The sequence below is a fragment of the Felis catus genome, chromosome B3 (genome assembly GCF_018350175.1).
Source record: "Felis catus isolate Fca126 chromosome B3, F.catus_Fca126_mat1.0, whole genome shotgun sequence".
NCBI lineage: Eukaryota > Metazoa > Chordata > Mammalia > Carnivora > Felidae > Felis > Felis catus.
In genome coordinates, this window is record NC_058373.1 from 121,058,682 (window position 1) to 121,072,136 (window position 13,455).

A 13,455-nucleotide genomic window follows, 5' to 3' on the forward strand; every position below is an offset into this window, starting at 1 on the left:
CACTTGCCCCCTTTGTGTGTCCTCCCCCATTTCCGCCGCCCTTTTACTGTAGATTTTTCTTCCCAGCTTTCCAGCGCCGGTCCGTGTGGCTGTGGAGTCCGCATGGGGCTCGGTGGAGTTGAAAGCCCAGAGCTTTTTGCTGTTTTGTTTAAGACCTGGTTATGGTTGTGGGATTTTTTTTTTTTTTTTTTTTTTTTTGTCAGCTGCCTGTTATATCAATCACGGAGTCGGGATCTATTTATAGGTTGGGAGTACTGTGTCCTTAGTCACAAAGAGACACAGACAGGGGACTGTCAGCTGGTGCCGGAGGAGCTGAGCACCGAGTCATCAGCAAGTGGAAACACCTGAGGGGTAGACCGCTCCCCGCCAGCCCCTGTCCTCCGCCCGGCCCCAAGCATGTGAGTACGGGAACTTCTCCCTTCTCTCTGCCCTGCGCTGCCCGGGCGTCCTGTCCTTTCCCCCACACCCCCCTTCTCTCTCTCCTTCTCTCTCCTTCTCTCTCTGTCTCTCTTTTTATGGATAAAAATATCTCCCAGTGCCTGCTCTTTCTTCCTGGTTTTCGGCACTGGAAAGCATCTCTGCCTGGCCGTGGCCGTGGCTTGGGGGGGGGGGGGGGCGGGGTGTGGGGGGGGCGGCGGAAAATGTCCCCTCTCGCAGACTGTCACGGGAAGGTCAGAGGGACCGGAACGGCTGGGTGGGCCGGCTACCCAAACTCATTCGGAATCCGTAGGTTCCCTTTTATTTTTATTTGTTTTCGCTGAGAAAAAGTAAGTAAATCAAAAGGGCAAGGGAAAGTTTACATGCGGCTCGGCGGGGTGGTTATGTCTCCCAGCGTGAAAACTTTTATTTGCTGGCAGCTCTGGCGTTGGGTGAGCTGAGAAGGTTACAGAGAAAGAGCTAGTTCACACAGGACAGGTGATGATGGAGGGCTCCGGGGGCTTCGGGGAGGGGACGGGGGACCGAGGGCGGTCCCAGGGACCAGCTTTTCAATAGCACCTGAAAGGAAAATGACTTTTTGTTTCTTTCTTCTGTCTTTCTTTTTTATTTATTTATTTTTGCTCCACGGAGTGAGTTTGCTTTGAGGAGTCGAGACGAGAGTGGATGATTTGTCTTGCCTTACAGGCTTTTGTTGGCTCACACGTTTGGTGGCTTTCCTTCACCCTGAAAGGGGAACTTGGTGGGGGTGGGGAGGAGGAGTCTGGGGCAGGAGGAAGCCAGGTGTGGCTGTGGATGCAGTTTGCTCTGCATCCTTCCCGAAAAGGGAGAAACTTAATATCATGACTCTTGTCAGAGCCCTGCTTGCTTTAGACAGTCGGGGTGCAAGCTCTGGGAGCACATCGGTGGCTCCCAGGGGTGACAGTCCCCCAGACATTGTCAGGAATCCACAGGGCCCACACACCACAAGCTTCCTGTCGAAAATCGGGGACTTTAGATTTTGGATAATGCAGATTATTAACTAAAAATCCTGCACTTGGGGAAGTTTGCCATATATTATTTACAAAGGAATAGTAGCCCTAAATTTGGTGGGGGGAGGAATGCGATGATGTTTAATGTATATTATATACAACTTTTAAAGTTTCTGGGTTTCTGTTTACTAAAAACAATGGTTACCGTACTGTATTGCTAAGGACTACTACTTGATTTGTTTGGGAAAACAGTATCCTAACCAAAAAATAATAATCCTTTCAACAATTTAAAAACATTAAACAAAACAGATGGGTCTGGATTATTTTTGATTAAAAACAAAATAGTTTTAACAACAAATCTAAGTTGGCAAAAGTCAAATAATATACACACGTATGTTTAGAGAGACCACTTGATCTTGTTTTACTTCTGACCTTTCTAAAACTTTTTCTTTGGGTTCTTTACTTTCGACTATTTTATTTAGGGTTATTAATGTCTTTAATCCATTCATTTATTATTTTGGAGGGGAGAGTGGGGATCAGGAAGGAACAAGAAGTTAGAGGGTCAACTTCACGCGTTCAGGTAGTAAGAACACACGTTTGGGTGGAAAAATTCGGAATAAGGAGTTTGGTATAAAATGGGGGGCTCTTGGGGGGGGAGTGTCACTATTTAAAACTTAGTGTGGAAGGTAAAGCCCAAGAAATCAAGAAAACAAGAAAAAAACAGGAGTTGGATGTACTCTCTATGTGGCAATATTATTTTTTTCTATTCCAAGGACTCCACTTTGCTGAACATACCCTGCTAAGGTCCCCCACGATAATGCTGAAGTGAGAGTCGGTGGGTTATTGTTAAGGAAAGCTCAGATGAGTCCAGTGAGAAAGACACTGTGTTCAGAAATTGCAGCAGTCAGCTGTTTGCAAAAACTGAACTTCTAGCTGAGGACTTGCGGATCTCAAAGGCTTTTTAGAGAAAGTGTGACATTTTTTAATCTTTGAATGCGAGAGCACGCCATTCTCTCCCCGCCTCAACACGCACCCCGAAGCCTGCTGGCCCAGGATTAAATGCAGTAGGAGAGAGCCCCTCATCTCTGGACAAGTGCTATGTTCTCTGAGCATGAAGAGTGGAGAGAAAATGTTTGTTGGAACATTTAGGCAAGAACCACTCCTTCTTTTGGCTACTTGTGGATGCTTTTAGTGGGGGGTGGGGGGGGGGTGGGAGGAGGATGGGGCTTTGTTTGGCAGTGGGATGGAGGGCCTAGCTTTCACTCTCAAGTTCAGGATTCGGTTTTTCCCTTTGGGCTTATTTCTGGAGAGGCAGTTGGGGGAAACTTCAATGCATTTGCCTAAGGCAGCCTCTGATTACTTAGTTTCTGCTTCAATAACGATTAATTTTATGTGGACCGAGCTCCCGTCAAACTCATTTTTTTTTTCACACTGATTTCTTAAATGCAATTGGTCACGGGGCTGTCTGCGACTTCATGTCTGCAAAATCTAACCCATTCCATCCTTGTCGTTGTTTTATTTCTCTGAATGTGAGCATGCAGTCGCCCGTGTGCATGAACTGTTGTTTTATGAGTGCCCCCTGCCTCCCCTGAGCACATGGAAACCCAGCCGACCTCCTCCCAAATTGGGGACAGTGGGGCCAATGAACAGGTGCTTTGGAATGCAGCAGGCTCAGGTGCAGGACCATCAATCTCCAGGAAGAAGGAATCACAAATACCTGGAAAGCGCTCCCCTAATTCAAACAATTTCACATAGCGGAGGCCTCTCCAAATACCCCGTAAATAAAAGATGGCAGCTGGCAGGATTTTTAAACCAAAGACCATGCACTGCTCTTTCTCCCCATCACTTCATTTCTACAGTGTATCTGTCCATCTTTTTCTTATCTCTATTTTTACATTTCATTACCCTCCTGCTCTCTCTCTCTCTCTCTCCCTCCCTCCCTCCCTCCCTCCCTCCTCTCTTCCCTCCCCCTTCTCGCCTTCCCTGAAAAACACATTTCTATCTGGCACAGAAAATAAACTCAGATTGTGGGTAGTTATGTTAATCTAATTCAATCCTCAGCGGGTTAAGAGTGAAATTCTAATAGTAGAGCTGTTGAGGGCTTTTTTGTTAATGGCTTGGGGATTACATTGAGTTAAAGGCTCATTTCCTAATCAAACAGAGAGGGAGAGAGTGACTCCGAATATTTATGAGTCTCCCAGTGAGAGTTTAAACATTCAACTCCAAAAGCAGGGTTTCTGCAGGAGGAAAGAGTTAAAACCCCTCAGGGCTGCTGGGGAAAAAAAAAAAAATTAAACCAGTTAAGCCATCAGCATTTTTAGGCTGCTGTACAACTTCAGCAAAGTGGAAGATGGGGACAGAGAGAGGAATCGGTCCACAAAGCAAGAATGGAAACTGTGGCAGGGGCTCTCTGAAGCCAGAGTCAGCTGGTGCGTTCAGAAAAAAGTCCCTTGCAGCACAGCAGACACGAATCCTGCGGATCATGGTCGGTTCACCAAGGGTCTGGAGGGGATGCGTGTCTCCAACTCCCCAAATCAATTCTCCTCCTCTGGTCCAGAGGTGAGAACATGGAGACAGGAGTATGGCTCAATTTCCCAGCAACTGGAGAGTTCCCATGCTGTCTCGTGGAGCAGGTGGAGAGGATTCTCACACCCCCCCCCCCCCTTCAGTCCTGTGGCTGAAATGCTGTGGGCTGTCTCCCCTTCTGGAGCCAATTCACATCTCTACCAGCCCCTCTTTTCCCCTTTGCTCTGTGAGTGGGTCCACATCCCTGGTCCCCCTGCTCTGCTGTCTAGATACAAGGACCTCCAAGCCCCTCTGGTTCCCTGTGTCCAAGGAGAAAGCAAGTTGAGATCTTTCTGATCTTCGGCCAGAGAAGGCAAAGAGCAACCTGGCCAAGGTCGAGCAATGTCAAGGCAAAGCTGAGGTCAGGAGTCTTAAGTTCTCCACACGCTTTCTGGCCGCTCTCACCCCTCATTCTCTGGGGTACAGTAGAGGAGAGGGGAAAGTCAGAGCCATATGGCTGCCCAAACATGCCTGACTCTCCTAGAGTGTGGTCTTCTGCTTGGGAAGGAAAGGCAGGAATCCCGATACAAGAGGATTCTGAATGCTCTGTGGACACTTGCCTTGCTTTTCTGCCACTGACCAAGTGGGCAATTTCTAGTCCTTTCACTTGGGCCCGTTTTCCTGCTTCATGAGATGAACAGAGGCTCCGGACAGCCGACTTGCTATCAGTGGAAACCTCTGGCTTCTTGCCCCCTCTCTGAGCATTATTCTTTCTCTTAATGCTTCATGCTCAGTGGCCCGTGAGTCCTCTTTCATTACATTTATAGCACATCCACATCAGCTTTGCCATGAAGCCTTCCCCGTGTGGGTGGCCTCCCCCACTTTTTGGAGCCCCCAACAGATCTCCCACCAGCGTCGCATTCATCCCTAGGGTGTGATTGTTTTTGGGTCCCCCTCATTGCACCAGACTCTCCCCGAGGGCAGGGACAACATTTCACTCCCCTTTGTACGTCCAGCTCATCATTGATCATTCCTGCCTGTTCTCTACCAGGTGCCTCTCGTGGATGGCACATGAGCACGTACTCTTAGTAGGCACCCGGGGCTTGAATCCTGGCACCACCTCTTCTCAGCTCTGAGACTTGAGCTAGTTAATCCCTGAAGGCCTGTTTTCCCCTCTGCTAACTGGGCATAATCATAGAGCCTACCTCACAGGGTTGTTGGGAAGATGAAATGCACGTAAAGTGGAAGCCCTTTCCCCAGTACGTGGTAGCACTTTTACTGCTCAGCATGGAGCTGTCTCTTCTGTACGCATCATGCCATGCTGCTAAAGACAGGCTCCCATGCCTCCCTCTAAGGAGCTATGTCCTAATCAGCTTGGGCTGCTATGACAAACTACCACAGGCCAGGTGACTTTCAACAACAGAAGTTTATTTCTCCTGGTTCTGGAGCCTGGAAGTCCAAGATCAAGGTGCTGGGATGGCCTGCTTCGGTGAGGTCCCTCTTCTTCATGTGTTGATGGCCATATTCTCATTGCCTCTTTACATGGAGGAGAGAGCAAGAGCGTTGGCCTCTTCCTCTTTGTAGAAGGGCACTAATCCCATCTTGGGGGCCCCACCCTCATGACTTCATCTAAACCTAATTCCCTCCCAAATGCCCCACCTCCTAATACCATCACACTAGACATTAGAGCTTCAACATACAAATTTTGAGGGAATACAAACATTGCATTTGTAACAGGCTATTTTCCTGAATATTGGCGAGCAGAATCCTGGAGCAGCGAGTCTTCTATCCTCATCGTCCAATGAGCTATTCCATTAGGAAACCAGAGGTCAGGGCCTATCAGGACACCCACCCCCCAATTTAAAAAGAGCTTAGGGCTTTTAAACTACTGCGGGAGAGTAGAGGTTGGGAACCAGGCTTTGGATAGCAGTCCTAAGTGAGAAGAAGAAGCCCCGATTCTTTTCTGCTCCATACAGAGTTTGGTCAGCTCTCCTGGCCCTTGCTCACATCCCAACAAGCAGTTTTGTTCTTAGGTCCCCAGGCCACTCCTGCCCCACTGCTCTCCACCGTACATTTGCAGGGGGAAGTTTGGGCTCTACCTACAGAGCAGGCCAAGCCAGGCTGTAAAGCCAGGCTGTGTTCTCAGGGAGGCAGGTGCTGCTCTGTCCTCTCTCTCAACATGATCGCTTGACAAGTGAATCCACAAGCCAAGAGGGCCTCACCACAGTTCCTGAGAGGTGTCCTCTCATGGGATGCCCCTGGTCCCAGCGTCCTCAACACTCCCTCTGTGTATCTGTGTAGGGCCCTCCTGTGCTGCCAGGCAATAAGCCCTACTCCTGTTCTTTCCCCAGGATAAGCCTTTATTTCCTGACTGAAGCAGGGATCTAGAATGTGAATCCTCGTGCCACCCAAACTTACGAAGTGCCCATATTGTCCTCGCTGCCCCCTCTCTGCTCTCCCTCCTAGATTTGGGGGTACCACTACTAAACCCTGGAATCATCCCTGCCTCCCCTTTGCCTCCTCACTATTCACCTTTGATTTCCACCGTGCCTGGTACAGTGCCTGGCACATAGTGTGTGTTCCATCAACACATGCAAAGTGAGTTGCTTGGAGTCACTTCTCTCAAGGGGGCACCTCTGATCCCTTAATCCTGGGAGGAGTGATTGGAAGTCATGAATGTCCAGCTGCCTTAACTACATCAGCCTGTGACCCATTGATCATGGTCTTAGCCCTGGGCCCTCTCCCCTCTGTCCCTCCTGATTTCGTGTTCCTCTGTCCGGGAAAAAAAAAAAAAAAAAAAGGAGTGTCTTTTATTTAGATGTGCACAAACCTTCCTAGGAATTTTATTCTGTTCTGTAAAGAAGCTTTGTCTAAGCCGATGTCAAATTTAATTGCTAAACTGGTATCTCTCCTGTGACTGTTTCCCTCACTTGTCATGCCCTCTCCTCTCCCCTTTCTGGGCTGTACCTGCCTGCCTCCTCTGACTGCTGACACTCCATGGAGCCCTTGTTCCCTTCCTGCTTTAACCACGCTGGTCCCGGGTGGCACATGTAAGAGGGAGACCTTCCTTCTGAAGCGTTCCAGAGTGTCTGCTTCCATTAGCACAGACAAGGCTTTTGAAAGGTGGCAAGATAGGAACATCGTCTTAGGTCCCGGAGTCTCCCCAGAACAGTATTTCTGCTCTCTTTTGGAAGGCAGTGGATAAAAACTCAGGCTGCTGAGGGTTAAGTGATAGCAATGAAAAGTCTAGGCATCTCTGGGGGACTGGTGGCTGGCTGAGACGATTGATTAGCTTGGCTTAGTGATCTTTCCAGCAATGTTCAGGAGTGAAATTATTGCTGATTAGGCCGTGTGTGTGTGTGTGTGTGTGTGTGTGTGTGTGCTTGTATGTGTGTGCATGCGTGTGTGTGTGTGTGTGTGTGTGTGTGTGTGTGTGTGTGTGTGTTTGGACTCAGGGAAGTGATGGGGTAGGATAAGATCTGAGATAGAAATGTCATAGATTGTTTGCTCCTCAGTCAGCCTCAAAACTGACCTGTCACCCCATGTATATCTGCAGTTACATTAGGGCTTTGTGTGTATACAAGTCAGCCGGGGAGGGGCAACTCCTTGCAAAGCTAGAAGTATTTTGACATAACAAGTTAAAAGACGAAGTCAGTAGGGGGGAGGTCAAACGTTGAAGGCCACTTGCACCTGCAGCATCTATGGACAGAGGGACAGTCAAGTGCCATGGATAGAGGCTGGGGCCAGGTGGCCCAGCCGAATTCCCACCTCAGAGCAGCGATAATTAAAGTGCACATACTGTCAGGGCCTCAGTTCCCTGATCATAAAATGGTGGATTGGAGGAGGTCTCTTAGGCCCTCCCATTCTCAAAGTTGACATTTTTTTTTAAGTTTATTCATTTTGAGAGAGAGCCTGAGTGGGGGAGAGGGAAGGGCAGAGAGAGAGAGGGAGAGGGAGAGAATCCCAAGCAGGCTCTGGGCGGTGTGGGGCTCGATGCGGGGCTTGAACTCACAAACCGTGAGATCGTGACCTGAGCCAAAGTTGGGCACTTAACCCGAATAAGCCACCCAGGCACCCCTCTAGAAGTTGACATTTAGAACTGTTGTTCACAATGGAGAGATACAGTGTGCTCCTAACTTAACTGATAACCACAGGTCAGCCCGCCTGTGTCCCTTTACTGCAAGGCCATGGGTCCAAGGCTTTTCTCTGGCTTCATGCCTTTACTGTCCTCACTCAATTCCTATTATCATTGTCCTCAATTTGTTTTTGCTCCTCAGCTCCTCCTCTATAAGGATGCCTGGGCCGTGAGCAGAAAACTGGCCAGGCCTACTTGTTCAAAAACAACCTGTAAATTCTGCATTTTGTTTTTCATTTGTACAGACCATTGTTTCACGCCTCTGCGGTCCTAATATTCTGCCCCCACAATCCTCCGCCGCCAAAGTTGCATCTAGGCGTCCACACGTCTGGAGAAGCCCCGTACCAGGGCACCTGCTCCTCAGGGTTGGCTCAAAGTCCTTTGGCAGCCTCTGAAGAGGGAAGCATGCTTGGGACCTGGAAGAGGGTTCCGAGTCACGGCGGCCTCCACATGTAGCTCACCCCGCCCTGCCTTTGTTTCTTCACCCGTGGGAAAGGGGGTCGAAACGTGCTCTGAGTGCCTCACAAGATGGGTGTGAAGCTAAAATACGAGTCAGAGCATCAACATTCCTTTAACATGGGAAGTGCTTACCAGTCTTAGATGAACTTATTCCCCTTTGGGTGATCTCCACAAAGTGGTTCGTGTGGTGACCACACAGGCTTTAGAGCCACACTGGACTCACATCCACCTTGTCCTAGCTGTGACCTTGAGCAAGTTTCCCAGCCTCTCCACTCCACACCCGACTTCCTCATCTGTATAATGGGCATAATGAGAGCATCTCCTCCGTGGAGTTGTGTAGATTAAAGACGACCCACACAGAGGCCCTTGGAGCAGTGGCTCCTAGGTGATAAGCTCTCAGAGCCGTTGCCGGGGATGATGGTGGCATTTCGGCTGTTGTGATCATTTTCTAGGATCCCATGCCAAAAAGGCCAAGGAGAGGGAAATTTCAAAGTCGCTACGTTCCTCCCCCTGGACGGCTTACAGATACGGCAGAAAGTGCTACTCTAGAGGTGGTTCAGAGACACGCCCTGGTCTCCACAATTCCCTGCACTCTCATATCCCGGGCCCAAGTGAGCATCTTCCCAGCGCCGGCCTGGGGTCTGGAGAGGTCTGGCCAAGCCTTTCAGCCCTCAGGGAAATGTGCTCTCCATGGCCCAGCACAGTCCAGGCAGGAAAGCTGGAAATGGTGCAGATGGTCTCGTGCGCCTGCAAGTGGTGCAGAGTCACTGGAGTGTATTTTCTGCCTGGGGCTAATTCCTCCTCCTCGTACAGTGTGACTAAGCAAGGATGGCTTATTTGCCCCATAGTTGATGGTGCGTCTTTAGGGAATACTTACCGAGGAGAGAAGAATGGGAGTAGGTAAGGATAATTTCCACCAAGGTGGTCTGATACGTATATTTCAAGGGACTTGTAGAACCAACATCACTCTTAGGGGGAAATTCCTAATCCAGACTTGTGGCCAGCCTGTGTTTTTGTGCACACGTGTTCGTTAAGGGTATCGTGGTCAGCCATCCATGACTCTCTTCCTTCCCCATCTCGGGCTGAGAGTCATCTGGAAGGAACATGTAATTACTGTTTACTCCAGGGCACTCAACTGAGAACACCCTCATGTAATGACTCTTGAGTTAATTCTGTCTTCAGATGCCCATCTGCTGTTGCTTCTTTGGAAACCAGTGGGAGCCAAGCACCACTTTTTAGCCCAGGGGAGAAGATCATGAGATGGATATTAGTCCCTGTAAGTTCAGGCTTTACTCTTGGGCAACAGAAATATGGTGGTAGCATCTTTCTCATGCAGAATTTTCACCCAGATTTCTGCGCTTAGTGATAGAAATTTCAAAGCAGAATCAACCGTTAATCTAATGAGCAGTCTTGGTGGATTTGGAACAGTCAGCAACATTGACAAGGGAAGGGAATTCAGAAAGATTCTAGAGGCAGGACTGTAGCATTTATATGAAGTTTTAAAACATGCAGAGATGCTATGTATTGCCTAGGGATCGGACATAGACATGCATGAGAATGAGAGACAGCAACTCCAGGAGAGGAGGGCTACGTGCTTATTAGCGTGTGTTCTCTATACCCGTTTGCCAAGCACACACGTTTGCTTGGGCTTCCTTGGGCTCGTCTTGCTTTCTTTCCCCATTTATTTGGGGGAATGAACTTGCGTGGGGAATGGGAGAGGGAAGGCAAGTGGATGCATTATAATGAAGGCTGTGGACTCTAATTGCTAAAAATATCAGAAATATTACCTTGAAATATGACACTCCACTGATGCAGCTGGACACTGTTGTGGAGGCTGCCAAACTGTTTATGGAAACAAAACTGATTTTTATGGCAGCACATTGAGCAAGCCTTTAGATGAACTTCCAGAAGGCCCCCGTTCTCGTCCTAGCTCTGACACTGCCTGATAACTTCACACGAGCCACTTGATGTCTCTCTGCCTCTGTTTCTTTGCTGCTAAAAGGAATGGGCGGACTAGCTGACCTCTTCCGGATCCTGAACTTCTCCTGTGCCCCACCTGGCCAGTGATCATCTTGCATTGCTACTCTTTGCCTGGCGGTTTCCCCTCCAGAGTTAAGGCTCTCTGGGCAGGGACTGGTGTCCCCATTCCCCGGTGCAGCGCCTCGACAGGAGTCACCCAACATGCCTTTGAATGTCCTCAATGCCAGGCCCCCCAACCCAGTATGGACTTGGCTGTTTCAAAACAATGCCGCAGGCCTGGCTGATTATCCTTAATGGCCTCAGTTTCTACCCTCTGTGCCCCCCTCATTGTGTCCCCCTCATGCCTCCATGGTGTGAATTGGAAAACCTTTTCACAATGTATAAATTGAGCTTGAAATTGAGCCTGAAACCAACCCACTGAAAACACCTTTAAGGAGGGACACTATTTCCCAACTGCCACGACTACTACTTTACTTGACTATTCTGTTTCTGTTCTCTCTCCCCCCCCCCATCATATTCTATTAATTTAAAAATATTACATTTGGAGGCTTGCTAAATAAGGAGACCTCGGAGCACTAAGTGTCCTTATCCATTTTCTGGGTCCTCGTGTGCTTCCTTGTAAAGATTTCTTTCTTATTTTTTACTAAATGGCCTTGATTTTTATCATTAATTGCTGCGTGGCCATTCCTTTTGCTGCATCTAGCTTATGTCTAAAATATTCTCCCACAAGTCTTTAACTCTGCTTCGATTGATCCTTCAAGCCACTTTTCACTTCTGTCTTTGCCATTTCAGAAACTTAGAAAGTGACTCCTTTGTACGTTGGACCCTTGATCCCGGGCCTTTCCTAGCCCCGCACCAAAATTTCCCAGAAGAATGACTCTTACAGTTGGACTTTCACAGTTCAGGTGGTCCTGGGTCTCTGTTATTTCCATACTGAGCCTGGGGATATGCTTTGTTCTCTACCGCCTAAAACCTCCTGTTCCCTTTAACCAGCACCTTCCACACTGCCGATGAACCACATTATGAATTGAAAGCCTGAAAAATTCTTCAGTACCTCTCTTTTGCCCTCTATCGTGAAAGATTCCACCTTCCTCCCCCCTGACAATAATCTCAACACACATTAAATGCACCATTACCTGGTACCTAAGCATGACATTTCCTCCTCAAGCCATTTCCTCTCTCTTTCTCAGGACTTCATTCCTTTTTATTGTCAAATAATATTCCGTAACATAAAGACAAAACATTTTTTGCTTGCAGTTTTTAAAAGTCATTTGTTTCGTTTTTTAGATTTGACCTATGAGTGAAATCATTCGGTATTTGCCTTTCTCTGTCTGACATATTTTCCCCGGCATAATACCCTCCTCGAGACATTTCTTTACCGTTGCATCTTACATTGTTATGTAGTGCTTGCCTAGTTTCTTGACGTTTTCCTGCGTCCTCCCTTTGCAACTACTCTTCTGAGTGTGGGAAAAGGAAAGAGGCATCTATCGAGGTCGTGTTATGCGCTGGAAACTTGACATAGTTCACCTTCACTGACCCTTTTGATGACCGAAAGATGGGAGTATTCTTCTTCTTCTTCCCATTTTACAGAAAAGGAAACAGAGACACAGAGGTTATGGACCTTGCTGAAGGTCGCCCAGGTGGTAGGAAGTATGGTCTGATATCATCTTCCACAGTATATACCGCAGGGCAAAATGCAAGAAGGCAGCCAATAAAAACCATACCAGTACCCTTTGGTATCATTTACATAAACATTGAACTTGGCCCACAGTTCCAAAGTTTTAGTGTTCTTATTTACTTTCTTGGAAAAGTGTCAGGTGCCCCCTTCACGGACTGTATGAGAGATGTTACAGCTCTCGCTTCCAACCCCCAGTTCCTGGATCCCTGCATCCTTGTAAATATCACCACACACACACACACACACACACACACACACACACACACACACACTTCCATCAAGTGAGACCTCCGTTAATCACCCTTACCTCTCCTTTACCACTGCTAACAGTCTTGCTTCTCCTAAACAAATGTTTAGAATTCTCTCGGGAGGAGCTGGCAACCATATTGGTAAGATGGATATCCCTCTGTGGCTACAATGGGTAGACTTTAAGAGCTCCCGGTGCAGGGTCCTCTTTCAGAAAGCGCGTCCCTGTTTTCTCCTGTGTTGTTATGGCTCCTTCTTCCCATTCCTTCTTCTGATGTTTAATCCTCCCTTCAGTTAACCCATGGACAGTGTTCTTGTTGCCTTTGTTTCCTACTTTGTCTCTCCCCACCAGCCATAGTCTACTGCATGGTTTTCTTATTGAGGGAGCGAGGGGAGGCAGGAGGGGTCTGTCGCCAATGCCGTCACCTCAGAGCTGGACTCCTTGCCCAATCTCTTGTGACGTTTGTCTCCTCTTGATTCACCCAACTGGGTTCTTGGGATGCTCATCACATCCCTGAGGACAGTTATAATATTTCCCACCTTGGGTGGAGTCCAGCATGCACTCACTGTTTGGGACAGGGTTTTTGTCATCTCCCTGTCCGTGACCTTCCATGGGGACATGTTCATCAGGCTTCTACCTTTCCTCTGGCTTCCCTTTCTCTTAAGTGCCCTCGTAGCCTGCAGTCTGCCTCCTGAATACAGTGGGTGGAGGCAGCCAGGAGTCACTGGCCTGGCCTTCACAATGAAATGCTAATGGATGTTTGATAGTCACTGATATGATTCCCAATATTTCCTACTTCCCTCTTATCCCTGAGCCCCAGGGTCACGTTGACAACCTCTGTTAGGTCACTGAAGTTCCTTACACAATTTAGTGGGGAAGTTTTCTTTTTTTTTCTTTTTCTTTTTTTAAATGTTTATTTTTGAGAGTGGGGGGAGGGAGTGGGGGAGGGGCAGAGAGAGAGGGAGACCCAGAATCCGAAGCAGGCTCCAGGCTCTGAGCTGTCAGCACAGAGCCCGACATGGGGCTCAAACTCAAGAACCCGAGA

The 13,455-nt window shown here is 48.3% G+C and overlaps 1 protein-coding gene across 1 annotated transcript in view; it reads left to right on the forward strand.

Annotated features, from left to right (window-relative positions):
- Positions 1-277: 277 nt before the first annotated feature.
- Positions 278-13,455, forward strand: part of ESRRB (estrogen related receptor beta) — a 173,199-nt gene continuing 160,021 nt past the window's right edge. The window contains exon 1 of the mRNA XM_011283421.3: positions 278-398. Coding sequence (XP_011281723.1) covers positions 397-398 — 2 coding nt within the window. The 5' untranslated portion in view covers positions 278-396. The remainder of the gene's footprint in view (positions 399-13,455) is intronic.